This window comes from Myodes glareolus, chromosome 4 (genome assembly GCF_982192425.1).
Source record: "Myodes glareolus chromosome 4, mMyoGla1.1, whole genome shotgun sequence".
Taxonomy (NCBI): domain Eukaryota; kingdom Metazoa; phylum Chordata; class Mammalia; order Rodentia; family Cricetidae; genus Myodes; species Myodes glareolus.
Genome location: NC_142029.1, coordinates 4,925,526 through 4,949,292, shown reverse-complemented (window position 1 = coordinate 4,949,292; position 23,767 = coordinate 4,925,526). Strand labels below are relative to the sequence as shown.

General features: G+C 52.2%; 1 protein-coding gene across 3 annotated transcripts in view; it reads left to right on the top strand.

Annotated features, from left to right (window-relative positions):
• Positions 1 to 372: 372 nt before the first annotated feature.
• Acvr2b (activin A receptor type 2B) overlaps positions 373 to 23,767 on the top strand; it is a 36,801-nt gene continuing 13,406 nt past the window's right edge. Inside the window, exons 1-5 of one of the 3 annotated variants that reach the window (XM_085689035.2) lie at positions 373 to 716; positions 21,898 to 22,105; positions 22,417 to 22,526; positions 22,652 to 22,803; positions 22,882 to 23,025. In XM_085689035.2, the coding sequence (XP_085545161.1) occupies positions 665 to 716; positions 21,898 to 22,105; positions 22,417 to 22,526; positions 22,652 to 22,803; positions 22,882 to 23,025 (666 nt within the window). In that variant the 5' untranslated portion in view covers positions 373 to 664. Of the gene's footprint in view, positions 717 to 5,606; positions 5,863 to 21,897; positions 22,106 to 22,416; positions 22,527 to 22,651; positions 22,804 to 22,866; positions 23,026 to 23,767 lie in introns of those variants that run through there. The other 2 variants (XM_048423498.3, XM_048423499.3) reach the window with 2 other exon arrangements.

Genomic DNA, 23,767 nt, shown 5'->3' with positions numbered 1-23,767 from the left:
CAAGTCCGCAGCCAAGTGGGCCGCAGTCCAATCCCACCAGCTCCGAGAGCGCCCTGCCTGTCCCTAGAGCCCGTGCAGCACGCGCGCTGCCTCCCGAGGGCGCGGGCTGGGGGCGGAGCATCGGTGTTGTTGTTCCTCTCCGGCCCCGCCCCAGAGGGGGGCGCGGACCACGCGGCCGGAGGGCCCGCCTCCCCTCCCCCTCCCCGCCCAGCTCGCCCGCCTCTTTGTATCCAACATCCGGGTTTCCCCGCTGGCTCGGCTCCGTGGCCACCGCTCAGGAGCCATTTTGGACTCGGTTCAGCTCCCCTCCCCCACCCCCCCGTTCATGGCCCCTCCGGACTCGGCCCCTGCGCCCGGGGCCCGGACCCAGCCCCGTTGCGCCATGCCCGCGTCGGGCGCGCCCTGGCCCGCGCCCCGCCGCCGCCCCCCGGCCCCCGCGTCGCCCCATAGCCCGGGCCGCACTGCGCGCCGCCCGCAGCGGCCCTGAGCCCCTATCCCCGCAAGCTGCCTGGGAACCGAAGCGCAGAAGCGAGCGCGCCTGGAAGCGAGACCCAGAGAAGGAGCGGGAAGCAGAGCGCAGCCGCCACCGGGCCCTGCGCGCCCCGGGAGCGCAGCGCGGCCCTGCCCGCGGGCTCCGGGTGTCCGCGGGGCGGCGCCGCGGAACATGACGGCGCCCTGGGCGGCCCTCGCCCTTCTCTGGGGATCGCTGTGCGCCGGTAAGGACCCGGCGCGGCGCGGAGGTGCGGGGACCCAGGGCGCGCGGTGTTTACCAACAAAGGGCGGCCCCGCGGCCTCGGCGCCGCGCCACCTGCCTGGGATCGGGGTCGCGCGGGGCGCTTGGCTCGCGATCGTAAAGACAAGCTCGCCGGAGCGGTTCCTCCGCACGATTCTGGCTCGCGGATTCGCTCAAGGATGGGGGAACCTGGGGCGTCAGGGTCGGGGCTCAGGTTCCGCCGGCTCGCGGACCCCAGGAATCGAGCAAGGGAAACCTGAGCTTGAGGAAAGCGGCCAGGCTGGCGGGGCATATTATCGGGGGTGGCTGGGATGGGGCTACTCGCCCCTGAGAGCCAGTGTCGCAAAGCAAAGCGGATGGCTTTTCACAGACTGTTTGGAGCCCTCTGCACTCCGTCCCGCCACTCTGCGTCGCGATCCTCGCGCAAGTGGCTACTACCTGCACCCGCTTTCCTAGCAGCGGGCTACAGATGCGCCCTCGTGGGACCGCTTTTGTTTTGGGCTACTGGGAGTGGAGAGGAGATTGAGGAGGCGAACCAACAGGTCTCTGATCGCTCCGGCCGGCACGTGGCGGGCGTGAGTGACCTGCGTTCAGCCCGCAGGCAGCTGCGGGCTGAGGGTGACTGGTGCGCGTCTGCTTGGGGACGGGACGTGTGGGTGTGCGCGCGCGAAGTTGTGCTGGGAAAGCGCATTCGCCCCTAAAGCTCAGGCACGGATTTCTCTGTCCCGGTGGTGCTGAAGCATGCCCAACTCTGGTAGGAGCTCCGGGACGGGCTTGGGGCAGTTCTGGGAAACGCGGACAGTCGGGCATTGAGACTCCAAAGAAAAGATCGTAGTGACTGGGATGGCTGGTGCTCGGTGGCCGGGGCTCTGGGTCCTGCGCGTCTTTGTTCCCAGCCCCCATTACACATGCAGCTCGGGTCCCCTGCCGCCCGAGGTGGCAGCAGCGCGGAGTCTGGGAAATCCGCGAGGGGCGGGGCCCGGAGTGCAGGGGAGGGACTGGGATCCCCCCATGCTGTTGCGGGGGTGGGTATCCCAGATGGCCATTGCACTCCCCACTGGGATCCCCACCCTCAATCTGCTCCCTTTTATTGCAAGGTAGTGACGCTTAGCAATTCCGACCCTGAGAGTTTTTGCACAATTCTGGGTGCGGTGGAGCGTGAGTGCACGAGCCGGAGGGCAGAGACCACTTTTTTGCCACCGGAGCACACCGTTGGGAAGCGGTTTCGATGGTGATCTAGGCGAAGCAAGCGGTGTGCTCAAGTTGAACATTGTTTCTTTCTGCCATTCACTGAAGTGTTGCTCTTCACGTTTTTCCCAAGAATGGAGGCGTGGAAGTGATGGAAAACATTGCCTGCTTTGGGGAGGGCAGCTGTGGACTGATCCAAGGGTACATAGCAATCCCTGAGCTGCTTCTTGATCGCCTGGGTTTCTACTCCTGATCTGCCTTGTCCCTTTCAAGTCCAGGCCTGTTGAAAGTGTGCTCTCAGGACAGTATGCCTCAGACTCGGAATCTGTACATCACGACACCAGTTAGTCCTAGTTTGACTTCATCAGCTACCTCCCATCTTGGGGCAGGGTAAGAGGTGTTCCCCGGCCTGTGTCTACTTTCTTTTTGCACTGTTTGGCGAGTGAGTGCGTAGCAGAATGCCGGCGAGGCATTTGTTCTGTCTCAGAATCTGGCTTCCTCCCTCGGGGAAGGTAGAGTCACCTGTTGTTATCACACTTCAAAGTGGCCACTGCTCTGTCTTTTGAGGAATTAAAAGAGAGCTTCCCCAGGTCCTGGTGGGGCAGAACTGGCCTTCCTGGATTCAAAACGGTCTCTTCTTCATGTTCATGGCTCTGTCTTCAGAATGATCAGCGCCGTGGTGAGAAGTGTGCTATACTCATTCTAGGGGCCTAGGAACATGGACAAGTATATTTAAGTTAAAAATTCACAATAGTCACGTTAGTAAAAAGAAGGAGAAATCGTTGTGTCTTAGTGTGTTCTTGCTGCTCCAATACCACAGGACACTGTGATTCAAGCAGCAGTATTGGGGCTGGAGAGGTAGCCGGGTGGTTAAGGGTGCTTGCTGCTCTTGCAGAGTCCTGACACCAACATGGTAACTCATGACAACCACCTGGGACTCCTCTTCCAGCAGGGTCCCATGCTCTCTGGCCTCTGAGAGCACCAGGTATACACATGGTGCACAGATATAACTACAGATGTAACTCATAAATAAAGTTAAAACAGCCATGTATATATAGATATATATGCTTAAATATATAATTAAAAGTCAACAGTGCTTATTTTCACTTGGTTCTAGAATCCAGACCGGGGTGCTGGGACGGTCAGGTGTACCCTAAGAGTTGTAATCCTACAGTGAGGATTCCGCCCTCATGGTCCAGCCCAACCTTTCCTGCTTCCTCGAGGTCCCATTATTGGTGGTTATGGCCTCCCATATGAATTTGGGGGTAGAGTCTTGCTCTTTTTCATAGTTGGTGGACTTAATTTAATTTAAAGGTTCATCATTTCAACATACAATCACCATTAAAACAGTTAAAGAGACTTGAAAGATTTCTTTAACTTCAAAATACGGTGTGAGCATGCCAATTCCACCTTTGCACACTTCAGGTTCTCCTTAGCACACTTGGCTAGTCGCTGCCTTATCGGACAGCACAGGCTGAGACGGAAGGCAGAAGTGATGTTCCTACCAGTCAGTACCTCTGGAAGTCTTCCTAGCTCTGCCTGGCCCCTGCATCCTTGGGTGCCTGGCATTTGGCTCGTGCATTGCAGCAAGCATTGCACATTCTATTCTCGACATCTGTGTCTGTGGTTGGGGCTCAGAGCAGAGCCGGAGCCAGGTGCTAAGAAGGCTCCTGTCGGGTCCTCACCGCCCCGAAGCATCCTTATATATAGACTGACCATTGACACAGAGAGGTTTCTATCTTGTCCATTTCCTCATGGGTGGAGGCTTGTATGAAAGTAACTTTTAGTCTTCTGGTCCATTGTAGTGGGAGAGGCCAAGGCTAGAGTCACGGAAGTCCCTCCCCAGAGAGGATGTCCCCTGTTCTCTGTCCTGTTGGTGGTCATTTCATGCTACTTGCCTATCAGGCGGGCATGCCCTTTGTAAGGAGTGGGTACCCTTCTCAGCTTTCAGAGGTTGTCCATGCAGACCCTGTAGCTGGGTGAAAATTTAGCGTAGACCCCTTTGCCTGCGTCCTATCTAGGTGAACTTTTGTAGTCCTCTGCTGCTCTTATTGGCACCTAGAGTCCTACAAGCCTCTGCCCTTGCCCTGGCAGCTACCTAAGGGAGCCCTTGGAGGACCCATTGCTTTTTGCCATGTTGCTCTGAGAATCTAAGAAAACTGAACAGAAAATATAAATCAGTGCCTGCATGGGTACTTGTACAGGTGTGTGTGCGTGCCGTTCTGGTCCCTTTCTGGATCCGTAAAATCCTGACTCCCCTGCAACCAACCCTCGGAGGGGCAGCCTGTCCGTAGGAGGTTGTGTACATTGGAATTATTTCTCTCAGTACCCCTGCTTCCCCTGTTCCGGTCTGGGACATGTCCTTGCTTTTACTGCTGCTACTTGTGGTTCTGCCCATCACTCTGTTTCCTTGGTTTCTTCCCCATTCAGGAAGCCATCTCTCTGAGTGCCTATGTACTTAGCCTCTCTACTTGGGAAGTCAGTAGGGCAGATGGGACCCACAGGGTTTCTGAGCCTGAGTTCAGAGCCACTCACAGATGCTAACCTGTTACCGTGGCCTGGGATGCAGTGGATGAAGGGAAAAGAGCAAATCTGGACCATTCAGATTCATTCATAGTTATCCATACCCCCAAGCTTGTGCATGCGTGTGTGCGCCTGTGCATGTGGGTGCACGTCAAGGCAAGAAATATCCATTAAACTTTTACATTATTCTTCCCCTTGTTTTTTTTTTTCCGTCTTTTAAAAGCATTTTGTTTTAGTTTGTGGGCATGTGCGTATGTGGGGGTCAGAGGATAACTTGTGGAAGTCAATTCTCTACAGCGAGTCCTGGGACTCATACTCTGGGTGTTGGGCTTGGCAGCAGGCAAGCTTTACTGCAGAGACATCTCACTGGTTGGTCCCCGCTTCATTTTAGATCTGAGATCTCTCTGACCCTGGAACTCACCCTTAAAGCTAGGATTACAGATGCTTGCTACACTGCCTGGGTCTTTATGGGGTGCTTGGTATTCGAATGGTCCTTGTGCCTGTATGGCATGCATTACCAGCTGAGTTGTCTCCCAGTCCCCTTGACCACACTTAGGAGACAGCCTGGATGGACATTCCAGGCTGCATGGGCCTTTCTAGAGCAGGGTTTCCCAGCCTTACTCACTATGGACATCTGTACCTGTGGGGACGGTGGTGAAGGGGCTGGCCTGTACATTGAAGATGCCTACTTGGCTGCATCTCTGGCCTCTGCTGGCCGATTCCAGTATCGCATCTCTGAACATGGCATGTGAAAATGACTCTGGGCATCGCTAAGTGGTAGGGGCAAAATCATACTTAGTTCGGTGGAGAACCCGTGCTCTAATATGTCCAGCTTCTATGGGGGTAGACAGTTGTGGGAGGAGATGGGGTCGTGGTTCAATAGTGCCATTTGTCATTCTCCCTCTGGAGTCAGGGAAGGGAGTGGGGTCACCCTCATAGGGCATTCCTGCTCAGCCGAGCCTGTTGGAGTGTGCATTTGGTTCAGAATCAATGGTTCCAATGGACTGGCTGCCACTGAGGAGAATCCTGGCGTCCTTGAGTTTTCCCAGAAGTGGTTCGGGTTTCAGGGAGGCGGCCCGTTGTGGGTGGCCGGGCAGCTTGCCCGTCTGCACCCGCCCACCTGCTCTGGCCTTTGCCTTGAGGCTGGCACTCTTGCCTCTCCCTCCCGCAAGCACAGAATGTCAGGAAGTGCCTGTTGCTGGGGCTCCGCCTGCCCGACACCCCCTCTCTGTTCACCTGGGAGCTGGGTGAACCCAGGCTATACCTGTCTGCTGAGCCCAGGGTGTTGTAGCAGGATCCTGGCATGCCCTTCCCCCCGAGTGGGCCTGCCCTGTGGCGCTCAGAGGAGCCGCAGCGGCTGTGGGCCTGGAACGACCAGGCCCAGGACGCCAGGGCAGGGGGGCAGCCTCGCCCCAAAGGTATGGGCTTGTCTTTTTTTCCACTGGGCTTGGGAGGTGTGTGGTGGGCAAGCCTTGCCTCAGAAAGGTGTAGTGCTATAAGCTGTGACAGGCATGGTGGGCTTCCACAGAGGCCTGTATGTTGGCCTCTGCAGCTCCTGTGGCCGGGCCGCATTTCAGGCTCCTTTTTATGCAGAGTTCTGCCGAGGATTGGGGGCATTCCTTTCTGACTCCATTCAGTAAGCGCTTACTGTGCTTGGAGCTGCTTTCTGGTAGGCAGCAGGGTGGGTTCAAGCCGCCTCACAAGCCTTTCAAGCGTTCCACATTACCCTGCGAAGCGTGTGCCGAGGTGAGACCTAGGCTTCTCTCCCCATGAAGGTGTGGTTGCTTTCCTAGAATTCTTGGGTTGGGCCCCTCCCCCATGCCGTCACCAGTGTTTTGCTTGGGCCAGACACCCCTTATTCTTGGCTTCTTTTTCGACTCAGTGTGGGCTGCACTGACAGATGCGCCCTAGCCCAGAGGTGGCCGCTCCTGGCAGGCCCACTGGAGCTGCTTCTGGGTACCCAGGTTCTTGGTTTGGGAGACACTGCTGCCTTCCTCCAACCTAGTCCTTAAGGTCGGCAGAATAGCTCCATCTGTGACAGTTTTGGGGACTGGATCGTCCCAGGGTCAAGGGTGCCTCCTCCTGGCATGAGACTAATCATGGCTTCTGGCCTTGGGTGCCCCCCCCCCACTCTTTCCCTCTTGCTGTGTGCACACATGCGGTTTTCAGATCCTCTTGGGGACTGACAGCTCAGCCTGGCGTTCTCATTCATGGACACGTGACTCCTGAGTGCTGGGGTTGGAGAGAAAGCCTGGCCCACTGGGCAGGTTTGTGGCCCCCCTCCCTTGGGAATGTTCTGGAGGGGCCTGGCCTGCTGGACAATGCGACCTCTCCCTGGCTACTTTCTGGGCTACAGCTGAGGTGTTTTGTGAGGCTAAGCCAATGCTCTTGTTTGTAAACGTGTTTCTCAGCAGACTATTTCGGTTCTACCTCTGAGAACCAAGGAGGCTAAAATTAGTTCTGGGGAGGAAAGGGAAGGCTGTTGGAAACCCAAGCTCTTGGCTGGAAGGTGGAGGAGGCTGCTTCTCCATGTTTGTGGCCCAGTATTTGGGAGGATGTGACCAGACCAGCTGTCGTCTGTCCATCTAAGTAGAGGGAGGGATGCTTGACTGCCCTCCAGACTTGAACCAGTAAAGACAGCCGGAGGCTGGCTGGAGTGTTTGTGCTGGGATGGTTTTTCCTTCTGGTTGTGCAGCGGTGCAGGGTGTTTCCAGGTATGATGTCCTGTTACTGTCAGCTCTCTTCACCGTCCACCCCCAACCTGTTGCCTGTCCATTAATGCAGAATGTTGAGTTCTCAAGACCTGGGGCTGGCAACTGGGCGTTGGGAAACTTTTCTTTTGCGTAGTTGGGGGGGATTTCCTTTGTGAATTTGAAGTGGGGTTCAGTGGGAGCCTTGTCTGGCCCAGACCCCCAGAGATCTAGTGACTCTGCACAGAACACGTGGGCAAGGTTCATCTGCCAAGTGGCTTAGAAGTTTCAGGGGAGTCGGGCTTAGTTGAGAAACGCGAGTGACCCCTGCTCAAGGGTGGGGCTGGGCTTGCTTCCTCTACACTGAAAACCTTTGTACCCAAACCTTCTCTTATCCAAGTGTCTCTTGGTTAACCACTGTGGGGAGAGAGAGCACATGAGCCTTACCCCCCCCCCCTTTAATTTTTATTAAGTGTGTAGCCGTTCAAGGAACACATATATTCAGTCGCAGAAAAAGCTGTTAGTGGGTACAGCCAGGGTCTCACGTTGGGTGTGGTGGTACGAGCCTGTAATTCCAGTACTTGGGAGGAGCAGGAGGGTGAGGAGTTCGGGTCAGCCTGGGCTGTGGAAACTCTGTCTCAAAAACAGAGTTCGGAAAACAACAGCCTAGTGTCTCCTGAGTAAGCTCTCCCCCTTAAGAAGTTGCTTATTTTTATGCATATATGTTTGTGTGCACGCACGTTTGCATGTACAGACCCTGTAAGTTTCTGTGTACCGTGTGTTTGCATTGCCCACGGAGACCAGAAGAAGACTTCAGATCTCCTATAATTGGAATCCCAGGTGGTTTTGAGCTTGGCGATGTGGTGCTAGAATTGGGACCCAAGAGCAGCAAGCACTCTACCTGTAGAGTCATTCCCCTGCCCCTGTCCCCTGCACCCTTTCTGAGACAAGGTCTCATGTAGTGCAAACTGCCTTGGACTCAGCTATGCAGCCGCCACTGCCAGTCTTGACGTATATCCTCCAACTCCTGGGTGCTGCGGTTACAGGTGTGCTTCACTGCACCCAGTGTCTGTGGTGCTGGGGATGGGACCTAGGGCTTCATGAATGGTAGGCAAAGGCTGTCCAAACTGAGCCACCTTCTCGTCTCAGGTGAGTTTTCTTTCAGGCATCCCCCCCCCCCTTAGTGCTATAGGCAATACTTACAAAATAGTTTTATTGTTTATTTACATTTTAAAAATGTTTAGCATGTGTGGGAGGTGCTGTGGCATGCATGTGGAGGTCAGGGACAGCTTGTGGGAGCTGGCTCTTTCTGTCATCTAAGTTCGTGGTATCAAACACGGAATCACTGTTGCAGGCATTGGTTGAAGTATCAGGTTCACGCTGAAGACTGGGAATGGCTGGAGCAAAACCTGGTGCCTGTAGAAACGGGTGTAGAAGACGCTCAGCATGTGCAGGGCTCTGCGCTTGAGCCACAGCACAAAAACTAAAACGGGTGTTGGGGGGACGTGGCTAGAAAGATGGCTCAGTGGTTAGAGCACTGACTACTCTCAGAGGACCCAGGTTTGAGTACCAGCACCTACATGGTGCCTCACAGTCTTCTGTAGCCCCAGTTCCAGGGGATCCAACGCCCTCTTCTGACCTCTGTGGGCACCAGGCAATGCACGTGGTGCACAGACATGCATTCAGGCAAAGCAGCCATGCCCATAAAATAATGATTTAAACAAATTTTCTGAAGAAGAAAAACGCAATTGCCACGAGCTAGCTTGTGATGCGTTCCCACGGACGCGGGTGCACCTGTGCAGTCTGCACTGCAATCAAGCATTAGACATTTACAAGTAGCCTGTGTCTCCCAAACTCCCTGTCCCAGGGACTCCTGGGACTGCAGTCAGGGCCTGGGGAATGCCAAGCGCGCTCTGAAGCCCCTTATTCTGTTCACATTGTGCACCCATCTCCTAAGGCCGCTTTCTAGACCCCAGCAGTATATGCTAGCTTGGCTTGTTCTAATTTACCATGACCATATTCACAGCTCTGAACAGTTTGGTGTGTGGATCCATCTTACTCACTGTGACTTTAATGTCTTTTAAGCTCAGATCCATGTACACAGCCATTCTAATACATATATCTACTTTTTTTTTTTTTTAAAAATAGGCAGGGCAGGGGCTAGATCACCATGACTGATTGACTTTTAAGACAAAGTCTTACTATAGCCTAGACTGGCCTGGAACTCACTGTGTAGCGCAGGCTGGCCTCAGATTTGTGCTGATTCTCCTGCCTCTGCCTCCCAAGTGCCTCCCAAGTGCTTAAAGGTGTGTGCCACCATACCTGGTTTATTTACCCTTTAATAGCCATGCAAAATTCTCAAGGATATATACTGTGTTTTATCTAGCCTCATGTTGGTGGGCTTTCTGATTATATATCATTTAGTAGATTAATGAACACAAGTCATGGTGATCTAGTCCCTGCCCTACTTGTTTACATGTAGTTCCCATTTAAATAAGCACTGAAAATGGCTGGCAGTGCAGTAGGCGCAGGAGCTGGGTGAGATGGCAGCGTGTGGATTCCTGGGGTTCTGGACTTAAGCCTCGACCACAGGGTTTGACCACAGAGAATGACGTAGCCGCACTGGTGAAGGTACCAGCATCGGCAGCTGCTCCTTGTTGGAGTGTCATGATTATAGTGCTAACAAGGGACATGACCACAGTCTGGCAGGGTGCATGGGCTTGAGTTCGTGATAGCCTTGTGTTTATGTGCCGCTTACCATGTTGTGTGTCACTTCTGCCCTCTTTAGGGACAGTGCCACCTGCTCAGGCTGGTAATGGGCACTGCCTCTAAGCACAGTGTGCTTGACAAAATGTCGGTGTGGCAAGACTCTGGTTGTACATGCGGTAATAAAGATCTCGTAATGAAAGGGCCTCGGGAATTTCTGTATGTGGCCAAGTATGTCTCTGGATCCCTTATACGCCCTGTGTCATGATTACATGTAATAGTAGGGAAGGCATTTTGGGATGGCGTGATTTCCAAAGTCCGGCTTCTCAGTGCCTTGATTCAGCTGTCCTGACATGTGCCCACTTGTCAGGCCCTGCTCATGGATTTTGATGACACTGTACTTGTGTCAGTGTCTCTAGGATGCATAATGTCCCAGTTGGCTCTTCGACGTTGTCCTGGTGACATACACTATTTGTGCCTCTGTCTGCACAGCGGCCTTAGTGGAAAATCACGGCGCTGAGACTCGAGTTCAAGAGTCAGATGCCAACTGGCTAGCAGGATGAGGCCCTTCCCTCCTATTGGCCTGCAGTGCTGCCTGCCGCTGTGGCCTTTCCTCTATGTGTACTCGGAGTTCCCTCTTAAGACGATGGTTCGTGATCTCTTCTACCGCCTATCTGTTTATTTTGTTGTTTGAGGCAGAGCATCTTTTTGGAACTCCCAGAGATTTGCCTGCCTCTGCCCTGTACCAGAAGTGAAGGCCCTAGATGCTAAGCTCAGCTGGAAGCTACTTAACACTTTTCCATGGGTTACAATGCTGAACCCAGTGTCTTTCTGTCTATCTGTCTGTCTGGGCCCTCGCCTCCTTGCTTTCTGAAGTCCCAAGACAGTTTTACTGCGGTGTGAGAGAATTCAGGCTGTGAATCTTAGCAATGGCTGGAACTATCGAGACATGCATGCACGGTGGAAGGTAGGGTAGCACTTCAGAGGACGAACGAGAAGGCCTGGAGTGTTGGAAGTATACTCAGTGCTGTGCCCAACACATCTGAAACACACAGAAGGAAGGAAGGAAGTTAGGAATCTAGACTGTTTGCATGTCTGCATTTGGGGCACACGGTAGTCCTGAAGGGGGGTGTCTAGAAGATGGGTAAAAAGCAGATGCAGGGTTCTCTCCTTGCTAATCGGATGCAGTCTATTTGCTGAAGGCAACAGACCAGAGAATTCCTGCAGCTAAGAAGGGTGAAGATTTGCAGGCAGGATTTTTGCAACTCTGCAAAAGTGAGAGATAACTAAAGTGAGAGATAACTTTAGCCTCAGGGTCTGTTTTCTGTTGTCCCTTGGGGCAGTTGAGAGCTCCCTGCTGCTGTGCATGACAGCCTTGTGAGGCTGGGAAGACAAGAGGCCCAGTACTGAGCGAGGGCTGGGTACAGTCAGCTCTTTTTAATTTGTTATTCAAAGAGCCAGACAAATCCTAATGTTGAATTAAAATGTTCTGAGGCTAATAATGTCTTTATTGTCAGCCAGAAGCACCCATCAATGCCTTCTGGAGGCTTTACTGCCTCCTAGGCCTCAGTTTGTTTCTACCGTTGCCCAGTTTTAGTGACCGGCAATGGCTTTAAGTATACAGCCAGCAGAAGCCGACCTGGGTGCACTGCATATTGGGGTCATCATGTTCCTGTTCAACGACGATGCTGCTCATTCTGATATGGCCTGGCGCTGATGCTTCAGGTCTGTGTGGAGGCAGTGACTTGCAAGGGTGGGAGGAAGCTGCTTACCTCAGAGCTGTCAGGAGAGCGAGGGAAAGGGGGAAGGGGCCAATGAGATTCATCCCCAAGGGCACTTCCCTCTGAGCAGTACCCAGGGCTGAGCTCTGCTTCCTGAGTGTCTGTCACCAGCTTGGGGGGTGGTGTGGTCCCCCCAACCTTTGCAGGGGAAGCTCCAGATCCAAACTGTTTTAACCCCTTGTGGTGAATTTTAAATTAAGTCGTCCCTCTCTCTCTCTTTCTCTCTCTCTCTCTCTCTCTCTCTCTCTCTCTCTCTCTCTCTCTCTCTCACGCAATTAAACCAGTGCCTTCCTCCTCTGCTAACCAGAGCCAATCCCTTTTCTGAAGGACTGAAGGACAGCCTTGTGTAGCTAGGAAGAGTGTGGATTTGCAGGCCAGGACTAGGCGAGCTGTCTGGCCCCGCAGCCCCCAGGTGCATTTGTTCTGCGCCTTGGAAATACTTGTGTTAGTTTAGCCTTTTTGCTAATTCCTGTGTTATATGTCTCAAGGCTGGCCTATAGCCACTGAAATGGGGATAATATCCATGTTGTGAATGGCAGCTACAGAGACTCCAGATTCTGTTACGTTCCTCTCAAAGACATTGATTTTGCTGGTGCCGCCTGCCGCTGTTGAGTTTGTTACAACAGGCAATCCTATTGACTGACTGAATTCCTCTGCGGTGAGTAGCTGCTGAAATACCTGACCAGTTCCTTGGGGCTTGTTTGCTTGTGTGGAGTTGCTCCACTCCTGCACAGTTCTGGGGTCAGCTAGAGGGTTCCCATCCTTGCCTGGTTTCTCATTCTGCATTTTTCGCCATCACTACCCAGGACATACCCACCAATTACATCTGTGTTTGGAACTTAAAGTTTTGTTTTCTGTTTTCCTTCTTGTTTTATCCCTGGTTTTGGTGGCGTCTACCCTCTAGTACATTTTAAAAAATATATTTTAATTGTGTGTGTTTGCACGTCTGAATCTGTGCTCTGGTCCTTTCTAAGAGCAGTACCGCTCTCAACTTTAGCTGTTCCCCAGATCTTTAGAACTGTGTGTTTGTGTGTTTGTGGACAGGTCTCACAGGGCCTTTGTAGCCCTGGCTCTCCTGGAACTCACTCTAGACCCCGCTGGCCTTAAACTCAGAGAGTCAATTGCCTCGAGTGCTGGGATTAAACGTGTGTGCCACCATAACTAGGTGCCAGTACATTTTGATAAAGGGCAGATGGAGGCAAGTTTTCTTCCTTTTTTCTTTTTTTCTTTTTTTTTGGATTTTTGAGACAGGGTTTCTCTAGCCTTGGAGCCTGTCCTGGAACTAGCTCTATAGACCAGGCTGGCCTTGAACTCACAAAGATCCTCCTGCCTCTGCCTCCTGAGTGCTGGGATTAAAGGCCAGTACCACCACCCAGCTTTCTTTCTTTCTTTCTTTCTTTCTTTCTTTCTTTCTTTCTTTCTTTCTTTCTTTCTTTCTTTCTTTCTTTCTTTCTTTTTTAATGAGTATTTTGCCTGCATGTATATCTGCATGCCTGGTGCCCATAGATGTCAGAAGAGAGCATCGGATGCCCTGGGACTGGAGTTACCGATGATTGTGAGCTGCCATGGGAGCGCTGGGGATAGAACCTGGGTGCTTTGCAGGAGCAGCCTGTACTCTAACCACTGAGCCATCTCTCCAATCTCGAATCTTTTTTTCTTTTCTCTCTTCTACCTCTGCAGTTCACTGTTACCTGGGTGGGTGTGGATCTATGAGTAGGAAACTTTGTCTTATTGTATAGTCTTCTAGCTTGCAAGTACTGGTTGTTGGAGGGTCAGTCAGTCAACTTCCTTACCCATTGTAGGCAGCATTTCTTTCTTACTAGACATTTGTACACACAAACACACACACACACAGACACACACACACACATAGAGACACACACAGCTATCTGTCCTACTTTCTATGGGTATGTTGGCCTTTGCTTTCTCTCTAGGGTGAGCTGTTCTTAAAATGTTGTCTTCTACTGGTTTCTTTTTTTAATGTTCGTTGGTGTTTTGCTTGCATGTCTGTCTGTCTGTGGGTGTTACAGACTGTTGTGAGCTGCTCTGTGGGTGCTGGGAATTGGACCTGCGTCCTCTGGAAGAACTCTTAACCGCTGAGCCATCTCTCCAGCCCCGCCCTTCTGGTTTCTTATCCCTGCTCTTTAGCATTTGCCTTTTAGGTTAAGGATGATCTAGGGTGCGGGTTGAGCGCTGAGCCTTTAGGTGGAGATCTGATTAGATAGTTTTGGGAGCCAGTTAGATTCTGCCAAGGAGGACCTTCTGGTCTGTGTGGAGGGGGCTAGGCTGGGTCCTGGGAGTCTCAGCTAAGAGAGCTGAGTGCCTGTGTTTGCTGTGCCCCTCTTCCCTGTTTCAGTGTGACTCCAGCCTGAGGTGGCTTGCTCCATCTGGCCCAGAGTCTGTTTTATGGCCCCAGGAATTAGTTGACTCTATGGCTTTGGGCAAGACAGCCTTCAGCTATGAGGATCAGGGTCTGATTGCCCTAATGGGCCCATACTCTGCCTTTGGATTCCTTTTTACTTAATTGTTACAGTGACATCTGATGCCATAGAGTGCCAAGGCTTGGATGTTTCTGTGGTGGGGGAGTCCTGATGCCCAGCTTTGTCCATGGCCAGTCGGGGGGGTCTGTGTGGTCAGTTCCTCTTCTCTATCCACTCCCCAGCTCTGTTCTCCTTTCTGTGGGTTCTTTTATACCATCGGGCTCAGCTTTGGTGTAACGCTCTCTGTGCAGCGGAGTCAGGATGTATTCCTGTAGTCCTGGTGTTCACCTGGTATGGCAGGCATTCTCCAGTGTTCTTCAGGAATTGCAGGGCTGGCAGAAGGCCCTGGACCACACCCTGTTATGTGGAACAGTGCTGTCAGGGACTTGTTGATGAAGTCTGGTCTAGAGGTGACATGAGGTGTCCTGGCTTTGTCCTGTCGCTTTGGGAACGCTCTTGGATTCTCTGTGGCATTTACAGTGGATGAGTGAGTCGAAAAGCCTCCGAAAAGCTAAGAAATGTGAAGCGAGCTGCATGTGCAGGAGCGTGAGGGAAGAGCGTGAAGATGCTGGACACGTCGGGCTCCTCCACCAGTCTCACTTGTCCGTCCTCGGCTGCAGACGTGACCCCTCCTTTGTTCATCACTTCTGCCTCTTCCAGAGGACTTGAGTTCTATTCCTAGCACCCACATCCTGTGGCTCTGGGGAATCTTACGTATGCCCCTGACCTCCGTGGTACTTGCATGCACAGCGCGTATACGTGTTTGTTTTGATTTTTTTCTTTTTGGTTTTTTTGAGACAGGGTTTCTCTGTGTAGCCCTGGCTGTCCTGGAACTCTCTTTGTAGACCAGCCTGGCCTTGAAGTCATAGTGATCTGCCTGTCTCTGCCCCACAAGTGCTGGGATTAAAGGTGTGCAGCAGTACTGCCTAGGTTTAGGGCATATACTCTTTTTTTTTTTTAAAGATTTATTAATTATGTATACAATATTCTGTCTGCATTTCTGCTGCGGGCCAGAAGAGGGCACCACAGATGGTTGTGAGCCACTATGTGGTTACTGGGAATTGAACTCAGGACCTCTGGAAGAGCAGTCAGTGGTCTTAACCTCTGAGCGCCAGGCATATACTCTTCCACAGACATACACACCTTGCTAAAAATTGCTCATTCCTGTAATCTTGCCCATTTCCATAAATCAGAGACATGGGTTCAGTAGACACTGAATTGAGGTTGGGGCTCCTGCCTTAAGCTTGCTTGGCGTCCTGCCTTTAGCGAGAGCACGCAGCCTGTGGCTGACAAAGCGGCGAGCTCCTGTCTCAGCCTAGGGCGAAAGGGGAGCCGATGGAGGCAGGAGCAGTTCCTCCAAGAATCTATCACTCTAAGCATGAACTGGAAGTTAGAAAACTTCCTATCATCCTGTTCTGGGAAACTCTAAATCAAATTAAAGATGTTCCCAAGGTCAGTTCCCAGCACCGTGCTCATAATCACCTCTAACCCAGCTCCAGGGGAACCAATGCCTCTGACCTTGAAGTTCACCTGTACTCATTTGCACTCATACACACAATTAAAAATAATAAAAGTAAATAAAAATAAATGAGAGGGGGTTCTGGAAGTGACCAAAGAACAAAATCTCAAAATTGACCCAGGATGGTGGCGGCTGTGGAGATGGTCTGGTGTCAGGGCATTGCTCGCTCTCCCGGAGTCCTGCGTTCTGTTCCTGGTAAACACACACCACATTTGTGGGGTTTTTGTTTTTGTTTTATTCTTTATTTTCTAGGTGCTGGGCATCAAGCCCTGGGTTCTGTGTATACTTTGAAAGCCTGGTACTGTTCTTGACAGGAATAGGCAGGTGAAACTCTGAATTCAAGGCCAGCGTGTTCTACCTAGCGACTTCCAAGACAGCCTGGACTTCAGAGAGAAGCCCTGTCTCACAAAATAAAAATAAGGGAGTTGAAGAGATGGCTCAGTGGTTAAGAACATTGCTGCTCTTCTGGAGGACCTGGTTCAGTTCCCAGCACCCACACAGCAGCCCACAACTCCCTGTAACTCCAGTTCCTGGGAATCTGACGTCTTCACACAGATAAGCGTGCAGGCAAACGAGTGCACGTGAAACAACAAGTAATTAAAAAATAAAAATAAAGTAAGAGAGAACAGATTAGACAGTGAAATGGAGAAACAGTGGGTTGGGAGTGAGATCTTAAAGAATTACCAAGTGACACGAACTTGGACAATGTGAAAAGGGGGTAGGTGATGGTTAATTTCCACTGTCAGCGAGACTGGGCTAAGAGACAACCTAGACCATTAATGAGGCACACATTTGGATGTGTCTGAGGGTATTTCCGGGGAGGTTGGACTCAGATGACCCACCCTGCATCAGGACTAAATTGAAAAGAGAAAAAGAGAAAGCTAGCTAAGGACTGGCTTCCAGACTCAGCACCTCACCTGCTGCCTGCTGTGATGAACCAGGAGCCCAAATAATCAATCCCTTTCTCCCTTAGGTTGTTTGCTGTCAGGGGTTTGGTCGCAGTGATGGGAAAGTAGCTAACGTGGGTGTTTTAGTCCATTGCCGCTGTTGTAACAATACCACACATGGATAGTTTGTAAGTAGGTGAGGAGCGTGGCTCTAACATTTAGGGGGCCTTTGCGATCTTTCATTCAGTGGAAGGAGTCACATGGCGGGAAGAGTGGGGAGTCTGTTTATAACTTACCCCACGATCACCAACCCACTCTGCTATGACATTAATCCACACATAAAGTGAAGGCCCTCATGACCCATTCCTCCCCCCGCACACTCTTTTTCTTTTCTTTCTTTAAAAATTTTCCAGACAGTTTGAGCCTTAGACCAGGCTGGCCTCGAACTCAGAGAGATCCACCTGCCTCTGCCTCCCAAGTACTGGGATTAAAGGTGTGTGCCACCACCGCCACCCAGCCCCATTCATCTCAACCTTTTTGCATTGAGGATTAAGTTTCCAATGCAAGTCTAGAGGTGGTGGCACACAACTCATCCAGGGAGGTTAAGGTAGGATCACAGGTCTGAGGCCAGCCAGAGATAAAGATTGTATCCTGGAAAAAAAGAAAAACCCAAGCAAAACGTTTATAACATTTGAATCCCCAAACAGTAAGAAATCTCCGCGTTTTGGTGTGTGGGCTGTCCCCTGTAGGCTGTGTGTTGGAATACCGTTTCCTGCTCTCTAGTGCTGCTGTTTTCACCGGTTCTGGAGCCCTTGGGAGTCACAGCTTAGCCAGAAGAAGTGGGTCACTGAAGGTGGCCTTAAGGTTTGGCAGCGCAACCCTACTTCTAAGCCTTGTCACTACTTCTTGACCCACCCCAGTGAGCAAGCACCCTCACACCTCTGCCCATGCTGCAAGCATCCTTATGCCCCTGCCCTTGCTGTAAGCATCTTCACACTCCTGCCTCTGATGCAAGCATCCCTACAGACTTCCTTCCCTCAAGCGATAAACCAGAATAAATCCTGAAGTAGCTGATATACCTAGTCTCAAGATCCCGTTATAGCAACAAAAAGCAATCTTGGCTGTATAAACCGCAAATAATGTTCTGGAGATGGATACAGGCAGCAAAAATACTAAATACTGAATATAAAACATTAAAATTTTATTCCCATGAGAATCAAATATTAATGAAAATTGAAAGGTGTTGGAGTTAAACCAGTCTTCCAGGGAGAGAGAGATGGTAGGTTGGCTGATTACCTCAGGCTTGCAGCCCAAGCGCTACCCTTCAAAGACGAGGCACTTTACTAGAGGGGAACTTTCCTTTCCAGGTCAGAGTGGCCACACAGGATATTTTAAGCGAAGGATTTAAGCGCAGGACAGTAGTAGAACTTGTTAGCTTGCGTGAAATGCTGTTTGATCTCCAGAACTGGAAGGGAAAAAAGAATTAAAAAAAGAAATTAAATCATGAATGTGCTAGAACTCATGTCTGGTTTTAAGAAAGCATTAGATTGAATTGTAGAAAATAAACTGGGGAAACACAAATGTCCTAGACATTGGCACCAGTCACGCATCCTTCTTTTTGACAATATGACTAGCTGGGGTGGGGTTAGTGTGCAGTTATAAATGGGGTATTCCCAAGAACATAGACTTTTCAAAAGTGAAAATGAAATTTATGCCCTGGCAATGCTGAAGTATACAAGGTGTTACAGTGGTCCTACTGAACCTGTCCATGTTGGGTTTCATGGTTTAAATTAATGAGGACGTCTAACCAGGTCTCTTTCTCAAGAGAGCACCAGCAGACATTACAGGTGGTTGCTGGGAATTGAACTCCGGACCTTTGGAAGAGCAGGCAATGCTCTTAACCGCTGAGCCACTCTCCAACCTTCCCACACAGAGGGAAATGGGAATGGTTCTCCTGAAAGGTTTGTAGTCGGGCAGGTGCTATCTGAGTCACAGGGGAGCATGGATGAGGCTCTTGACCAGGGAAGCTGCTGACAAACCAGCGCAGCTATTCTGGAGAAGAATTTCACAGTTTGCGAGAGGAAACGCCCACAGAGGTGGTGTAGCTATCCATAGCCCGAGGGTCCAACCGGAGGACAGTGGAGTTAGGCCTGTGGCTCTGAAGCATGGGACTTTCAGGGAATAGCTGCAAAGCCACTGTACACCAGTTCTGCCGCCTGTGAGGTGGGTCTGTGAGGTGGCCTCTCAGGGTTCTTGTGATTTGTAGGGTGCTCAGGGTGTGGCACGAGCTAGCTAAGTGCCAGGTGGGTGTCTGGATGGCACACACCTACAGGTGAAACTCACAGAGATCAGCCTGATTTTTCTTTTTTTTTTAAATATTTATTTATTTGTTATGTATACAACATTCTGTCTGTGTGTATGTCTGCAGGCCAGAAGAGGGCACCAGACCTCGTTACAGATGGTTGTGAGCCACCATGTGGTTGCCAGGAATTGAACTCAGAACCTTTGGAAGAGCAGGCAATGCTCTTAACCACAGAGCCATCTCTCCAGCCCCTGATTTTTCTTAAAAAAAAATTATTTTTATTTTTTGAGTATTTTTATTTTGCATGCATGTGTACCATGTGTGTGCAGTGCCCATGGAGGCCTGAAGAGGGCACTGGATTCCCCTGGAACTGGAGTTGCAGGTGGATGCTGTCCCCTGCAAAAACAAGGGCTCTTAACCACTGAGCCATGCCCTCAGCTCCTGGGTAAGCTGTAGGTTCTCATTGGGCTTTCCTCCCCAGTGTCTGCCCCCCCCCCCCGCAGTGTTCGTGCGCATACGCTGTGCGTTCTTATGTTCCAGCTTCACCCACCCTTTTCCTCCAGGTTCCCCATCCCTAGCTGCCTTGGCTGTGGTCCTGGGGACTGGTGGGATGGGTGAGCAGGCAGGGCCAGTAGAAGAGACTCCTGACCTGACTGCAGGGGGTGTGGGCGGGAGGCCTTCAACTATTAAAAGGCTAGGTGGCCTTGCGGTTGGAATTCTGCCATGGGCTATAAATAGCCAGTGTGAGAGCGTGAAGAGAGAGCCTGGGAGGAGAGAGGAAGTGGGAGGCCCCTGGGTCTCCAGCTGGCAGTAGCCTGGGTGTGGTGTGGGAGGGGTGTGGAATGTCACATGGGCTGCAAAGCTCGCAGGCAGGCTTGGTGTGAGGTCTGGACTGGAAGGATCACCACAACCCTAGGAGGCAGGGGCTGTCAGTCACAGCCTTACAGAGTGGCTAGGAGAGCGGGCAAAGCTGCGGCGCAGGATTTGGAGTCTGAGGGGTCTGGTCAGTTGCTCAGGTAACATCCTGAGCCTTTGGGTGGACTTTCCAGGAAGTGCCAGAGGGACTCCTGCCTGACAGTAGCCTGGAGAGGCGCTAGACCAGCCTCAGGCCCCTCTGTGTATTGTTCCCCTGTGACTCCCGACCCTGAAGAAGGAGCTGATAGCTGTCATAGTGGAGGTGGATGCCCTCCGGAGTTGGAGGTTGAGCCTAGGCTTCATGGAGCCACACATCCATGATGCCTGTGGTCAGTCCTCAGCGTCTGTAGGGGCAGTGCTTCATATTGAGGCCACCCAGCCTTGTTAGCCCTTCTTTCCAGAGTCCTTCTTTAACCAGTGTACCCATGGCGCTCTGTCCATCTGTTTGGGGTCAGCTTTCCAGTCTTGTGGGGAAGCTGGGCATCTAGGAAGCAATGGCTGAGGACACACACAAACTAACAATCTTCTACTTCTCAGCTGGGCATGGTGGCCCACGTCTTTAATTCCAGCAGAAGCAGAGGCAGGTGGATCTCTGAGTTTGAGGCCAGCCTGGTCTACAGAGTGAGTTCCAGGGCAGTCAGGGCTGTTGCAGAGAGAAACCCTGTCTCAGAAAACCACACACACACACAAATAATTAATATTAGTAGTTTCTGCTTCTCATCCAAGTGTTCGTGGCACCGACGCCTCACTTCCTCCTGGGGATTGTTTGGGCTGTTTTACTCACACGCTTTTTGGACATGTCAGGAACTCCCTGCTGGTTCAGTGAGACTCCAGGTTGGAGAGAAGTAGCTCTCTCTCTCTCTCTCTCTCTCTCTCTCTCTCTCTCTCTCTCTTTCTCTCTCTCTCTCTCTCTCTCTGGACTGGGTACTTCACTTAGCTCCATTGCCAGTTACTTCCACACATAGCCTGGGGCATGTGGGCAATAAAGGTGCCACCCAGGCTCCGGGCACTTGTTCAGGCTTTGTTTTAAAGCCTGCACTCTTTCCCCCTCAGAGTCTTGCCCACAGATTTAAGCCCTGTGCTTGAACAAAGTCCTGACTGGGGACGCCAGCGCATGTGTCCGTGAGTGAGGTCCTGGTTGGGAGAGGCCAGTGCCTACCTCTATTTGAGCCCTGTTCTGGATCCTGAGACCTTTTATCTGGGCCAGGCTGGGTACTGCCATTCGATTGGGTACGATTTGAACTTGTGGGTCCTGCCTGACGCTTTGAGATTGGCTGTTTGCCCAAGTCTGGGACGCCCTGGAAGGAGCCTCCCTACTCTGGTGGGGAGCTGTGATCTGGTGGGGAGTGGCTCCGACCTGAGCTGCTATAGTGAAGACTCCTCTATGAATAGCCAGCCAGGACCCTCCTCTGCACTGGACCCTGGAATTCTAGCTGTGCTAGAACTCAGGAACTTAGGACACTGCCAACCTCAGGTCTGGTGGCAGTTAGAGGAAGCTGGGGTGCAGATGGGTCGAGGTGCAGACGGGCCCAGGTAATACACTTTCCTTTAGGGTTTCCACATAGGGTTCTGGAAGTGAGGTAGTAAATGCCACTCCCTTGTCGGGAGGTCCCATGGGACCAAGACAGGGCTGGCCTTCTTTGGCTCTTGGTTACACACCCAAAGTCTAATGGGGTCATTGTGGTCAGAGCAGTTGGCACTGTGGCTGCTTGGTAGGGTTGACGAGATAGATGGATTGGGTGAATAGGCTATGTGGAGGAGTGTTCAGCTATCTGGATGAAACTTCTGTTGGGGAAAGAATGTGTAAGAGTGGGTGGGTGTGGCAAACCCAGCTGGGAAGCTGCTCTGTGCTTGCAGCTTAGCCCTCCTGTCTGAGAAAAATGTCCCTTGGTGACCCCGGGAGCTTTCCTCTTTTTGGATAAGCTTAGGTGTTCTGCCGTACCAGGCAAGAATGAGTGCAGGAAGGTGCGTGATTATGGGCTGGTGTGGGCAGGGGACGGAGGAAGAAAACCCTAGCCTGGTCTTCCTAAGAGCTGCTGGGTATGGGTGGTAAGGGTCCAGTGTCAGGGCAGAGGGGTGGGTTGGTGTCGTCTCCTGGTGCCTTCAGCACGTCGTCATTGCCCAATTCCAAGTCACTGGCCTGTGCTCAGCTTCTGTCCTCTCTGGGGCACAGGTTCCGGGCGTGGGGAGGCTGAGACTCGGGAGTGCATCTACTACAACGCCAACTGGGAGTTAGAGCGCACCAACCAGAGCGGCCTGGAGCGCTGCGAGGGCGAGCAGGACAAGCGGCTGCACTGCTACGCCTCCTGGCGCAACAGCTCGGGCACTATCGAACTCGTGAAGAAGGGCTGCTGGCTGGATGACTTCAATTGCTACGACAGGTACGCGGGGGCGCGTTCCCGCTGCTGAAGCCCACCCGTGCTTTGGTCACCCCCTGATCTCAGGGTACCTGAGTTGGAAAACGACTTCTGTGGCAGTGCCCAGGATCCCAAGCCCCTGTACTGGTGGATTTGCTCTCCTGAACTCAGGCAGTATTTCAGTGTCTGTCTGTGCCTGGCTGTCCCTCTTAGACTTGGGTTGCTCTACAAGGGAAGAGGGTTCACCCTGCTTGCTAGTGTTCCCGGGAGCTGCTCTGTCTGTGGGAAGGGGCCCAGGAGAGCCAGAGTTTGTAATGTGGACTCTGGGCCTTCAGGCAGGAGTGTGTGGCCACTGAGGAGAACCCCCAGGTGTACTTCTGCTGCTGTGAAGGCAACTTCTGCAACGAGCGCTTCACCCACTTGCCGGAGCCTGGGGGCCCAGAAGGTGAGGAGCCCGTGGGAAGAGGGGTCTAAGTGGGGCGCCCTGGAGCCAGTGGGAGTAGCTGCAGGACCTACTGGAGTGTTGGAGTGGGTGGGCCGTGTGACACAGGGCTCCGTGTGTCCCCCCAGTCACGTACGAGCCACCCCCGACAGCCCCCACCCTGCTCACGGTACTGGCCTACTCGCTGCTGCCCATTGGGGGCCTCTCCCTCATTGTCCTGCTGGCCTTCTGGATGTATCGGCATCGCAAGCCTCCCTACGGCCACGTGGACGTCCATGAGGTGAGCCGGTGTCAGCGTGGGGGCAGGGCAGGGAGGAGGGACGGCTGGACAGACTCCTTTTAGTCCTTGCTTTCCCAGGACCCCGGACCTCCACCCCCTTCCCCTCTGGTGGGCCTGAAGCCACTGCAGCTGCTGGAGGTCAAGGCTCGGGGTCGCTTTGGCTGCGTTTGGAAGGCTCAGCTCATGAATGACTTTGTGGCTGTAAAGATCTTCCCACTCCAGGTGAGTGTCCAGGCCGTCTTCTCTCGCTGTGGTCCACGTTGGAGTCAGGGTCAGGCTCTGCCAAACTTTGACCCATGTTGGTTTTGGGTTTCGCTATTACTTCCATGTTGTATATGTGGTTTATATGTTTATGTTTGCACAGGTCTGTATGTGGAGGCTGGAGTGTGACACTGAGTTTTTCCTTGATCGCACCCACTTTTTTTTTCCGAGACAGTGTTTCAGTGTGTAGTCCTGGTGGCCTGGAACCCACAGAGACCTACCTGCCTCCACTCCCACTTCCGGTGCTGGACTTCAAAGTGTGTACCACCATGCCTGGCTCTCTGCCTTTTACACATTTTTATTTATTTTTAATAAGAAGTATTTATTTTTATGTGTATGGGTGTTTTGTCTGCATGCATCTGTGCTTACCAATACATACCTGTTGCCTGTGGAGTCCAGAAGAGGGTGTTGGACTCCTGAGACCAGAGTTACAGACAGTTGTGAGCCTCTATGTATGCGTTGGGAATTGAACCTGGGTGCTTAGGAAGAGCAGCCAGTGCTTTTAACCTTGGAGCCATTTCTCCAGCCTCTTACTTTTTAATTTTTTTCAAGACAAGGTCTCTCACTGAGCCCAGGGCTCATTGATTGGATAGGCCAGTTGGCAAGCAAGTCCCAAGGATCCTCCATCTCTGCTTCCAACACTGGGGACCTAGGCTGACATTGCACTCAGTGGCCTTGAACTCACAGAGGTCCGCTTGCCTCT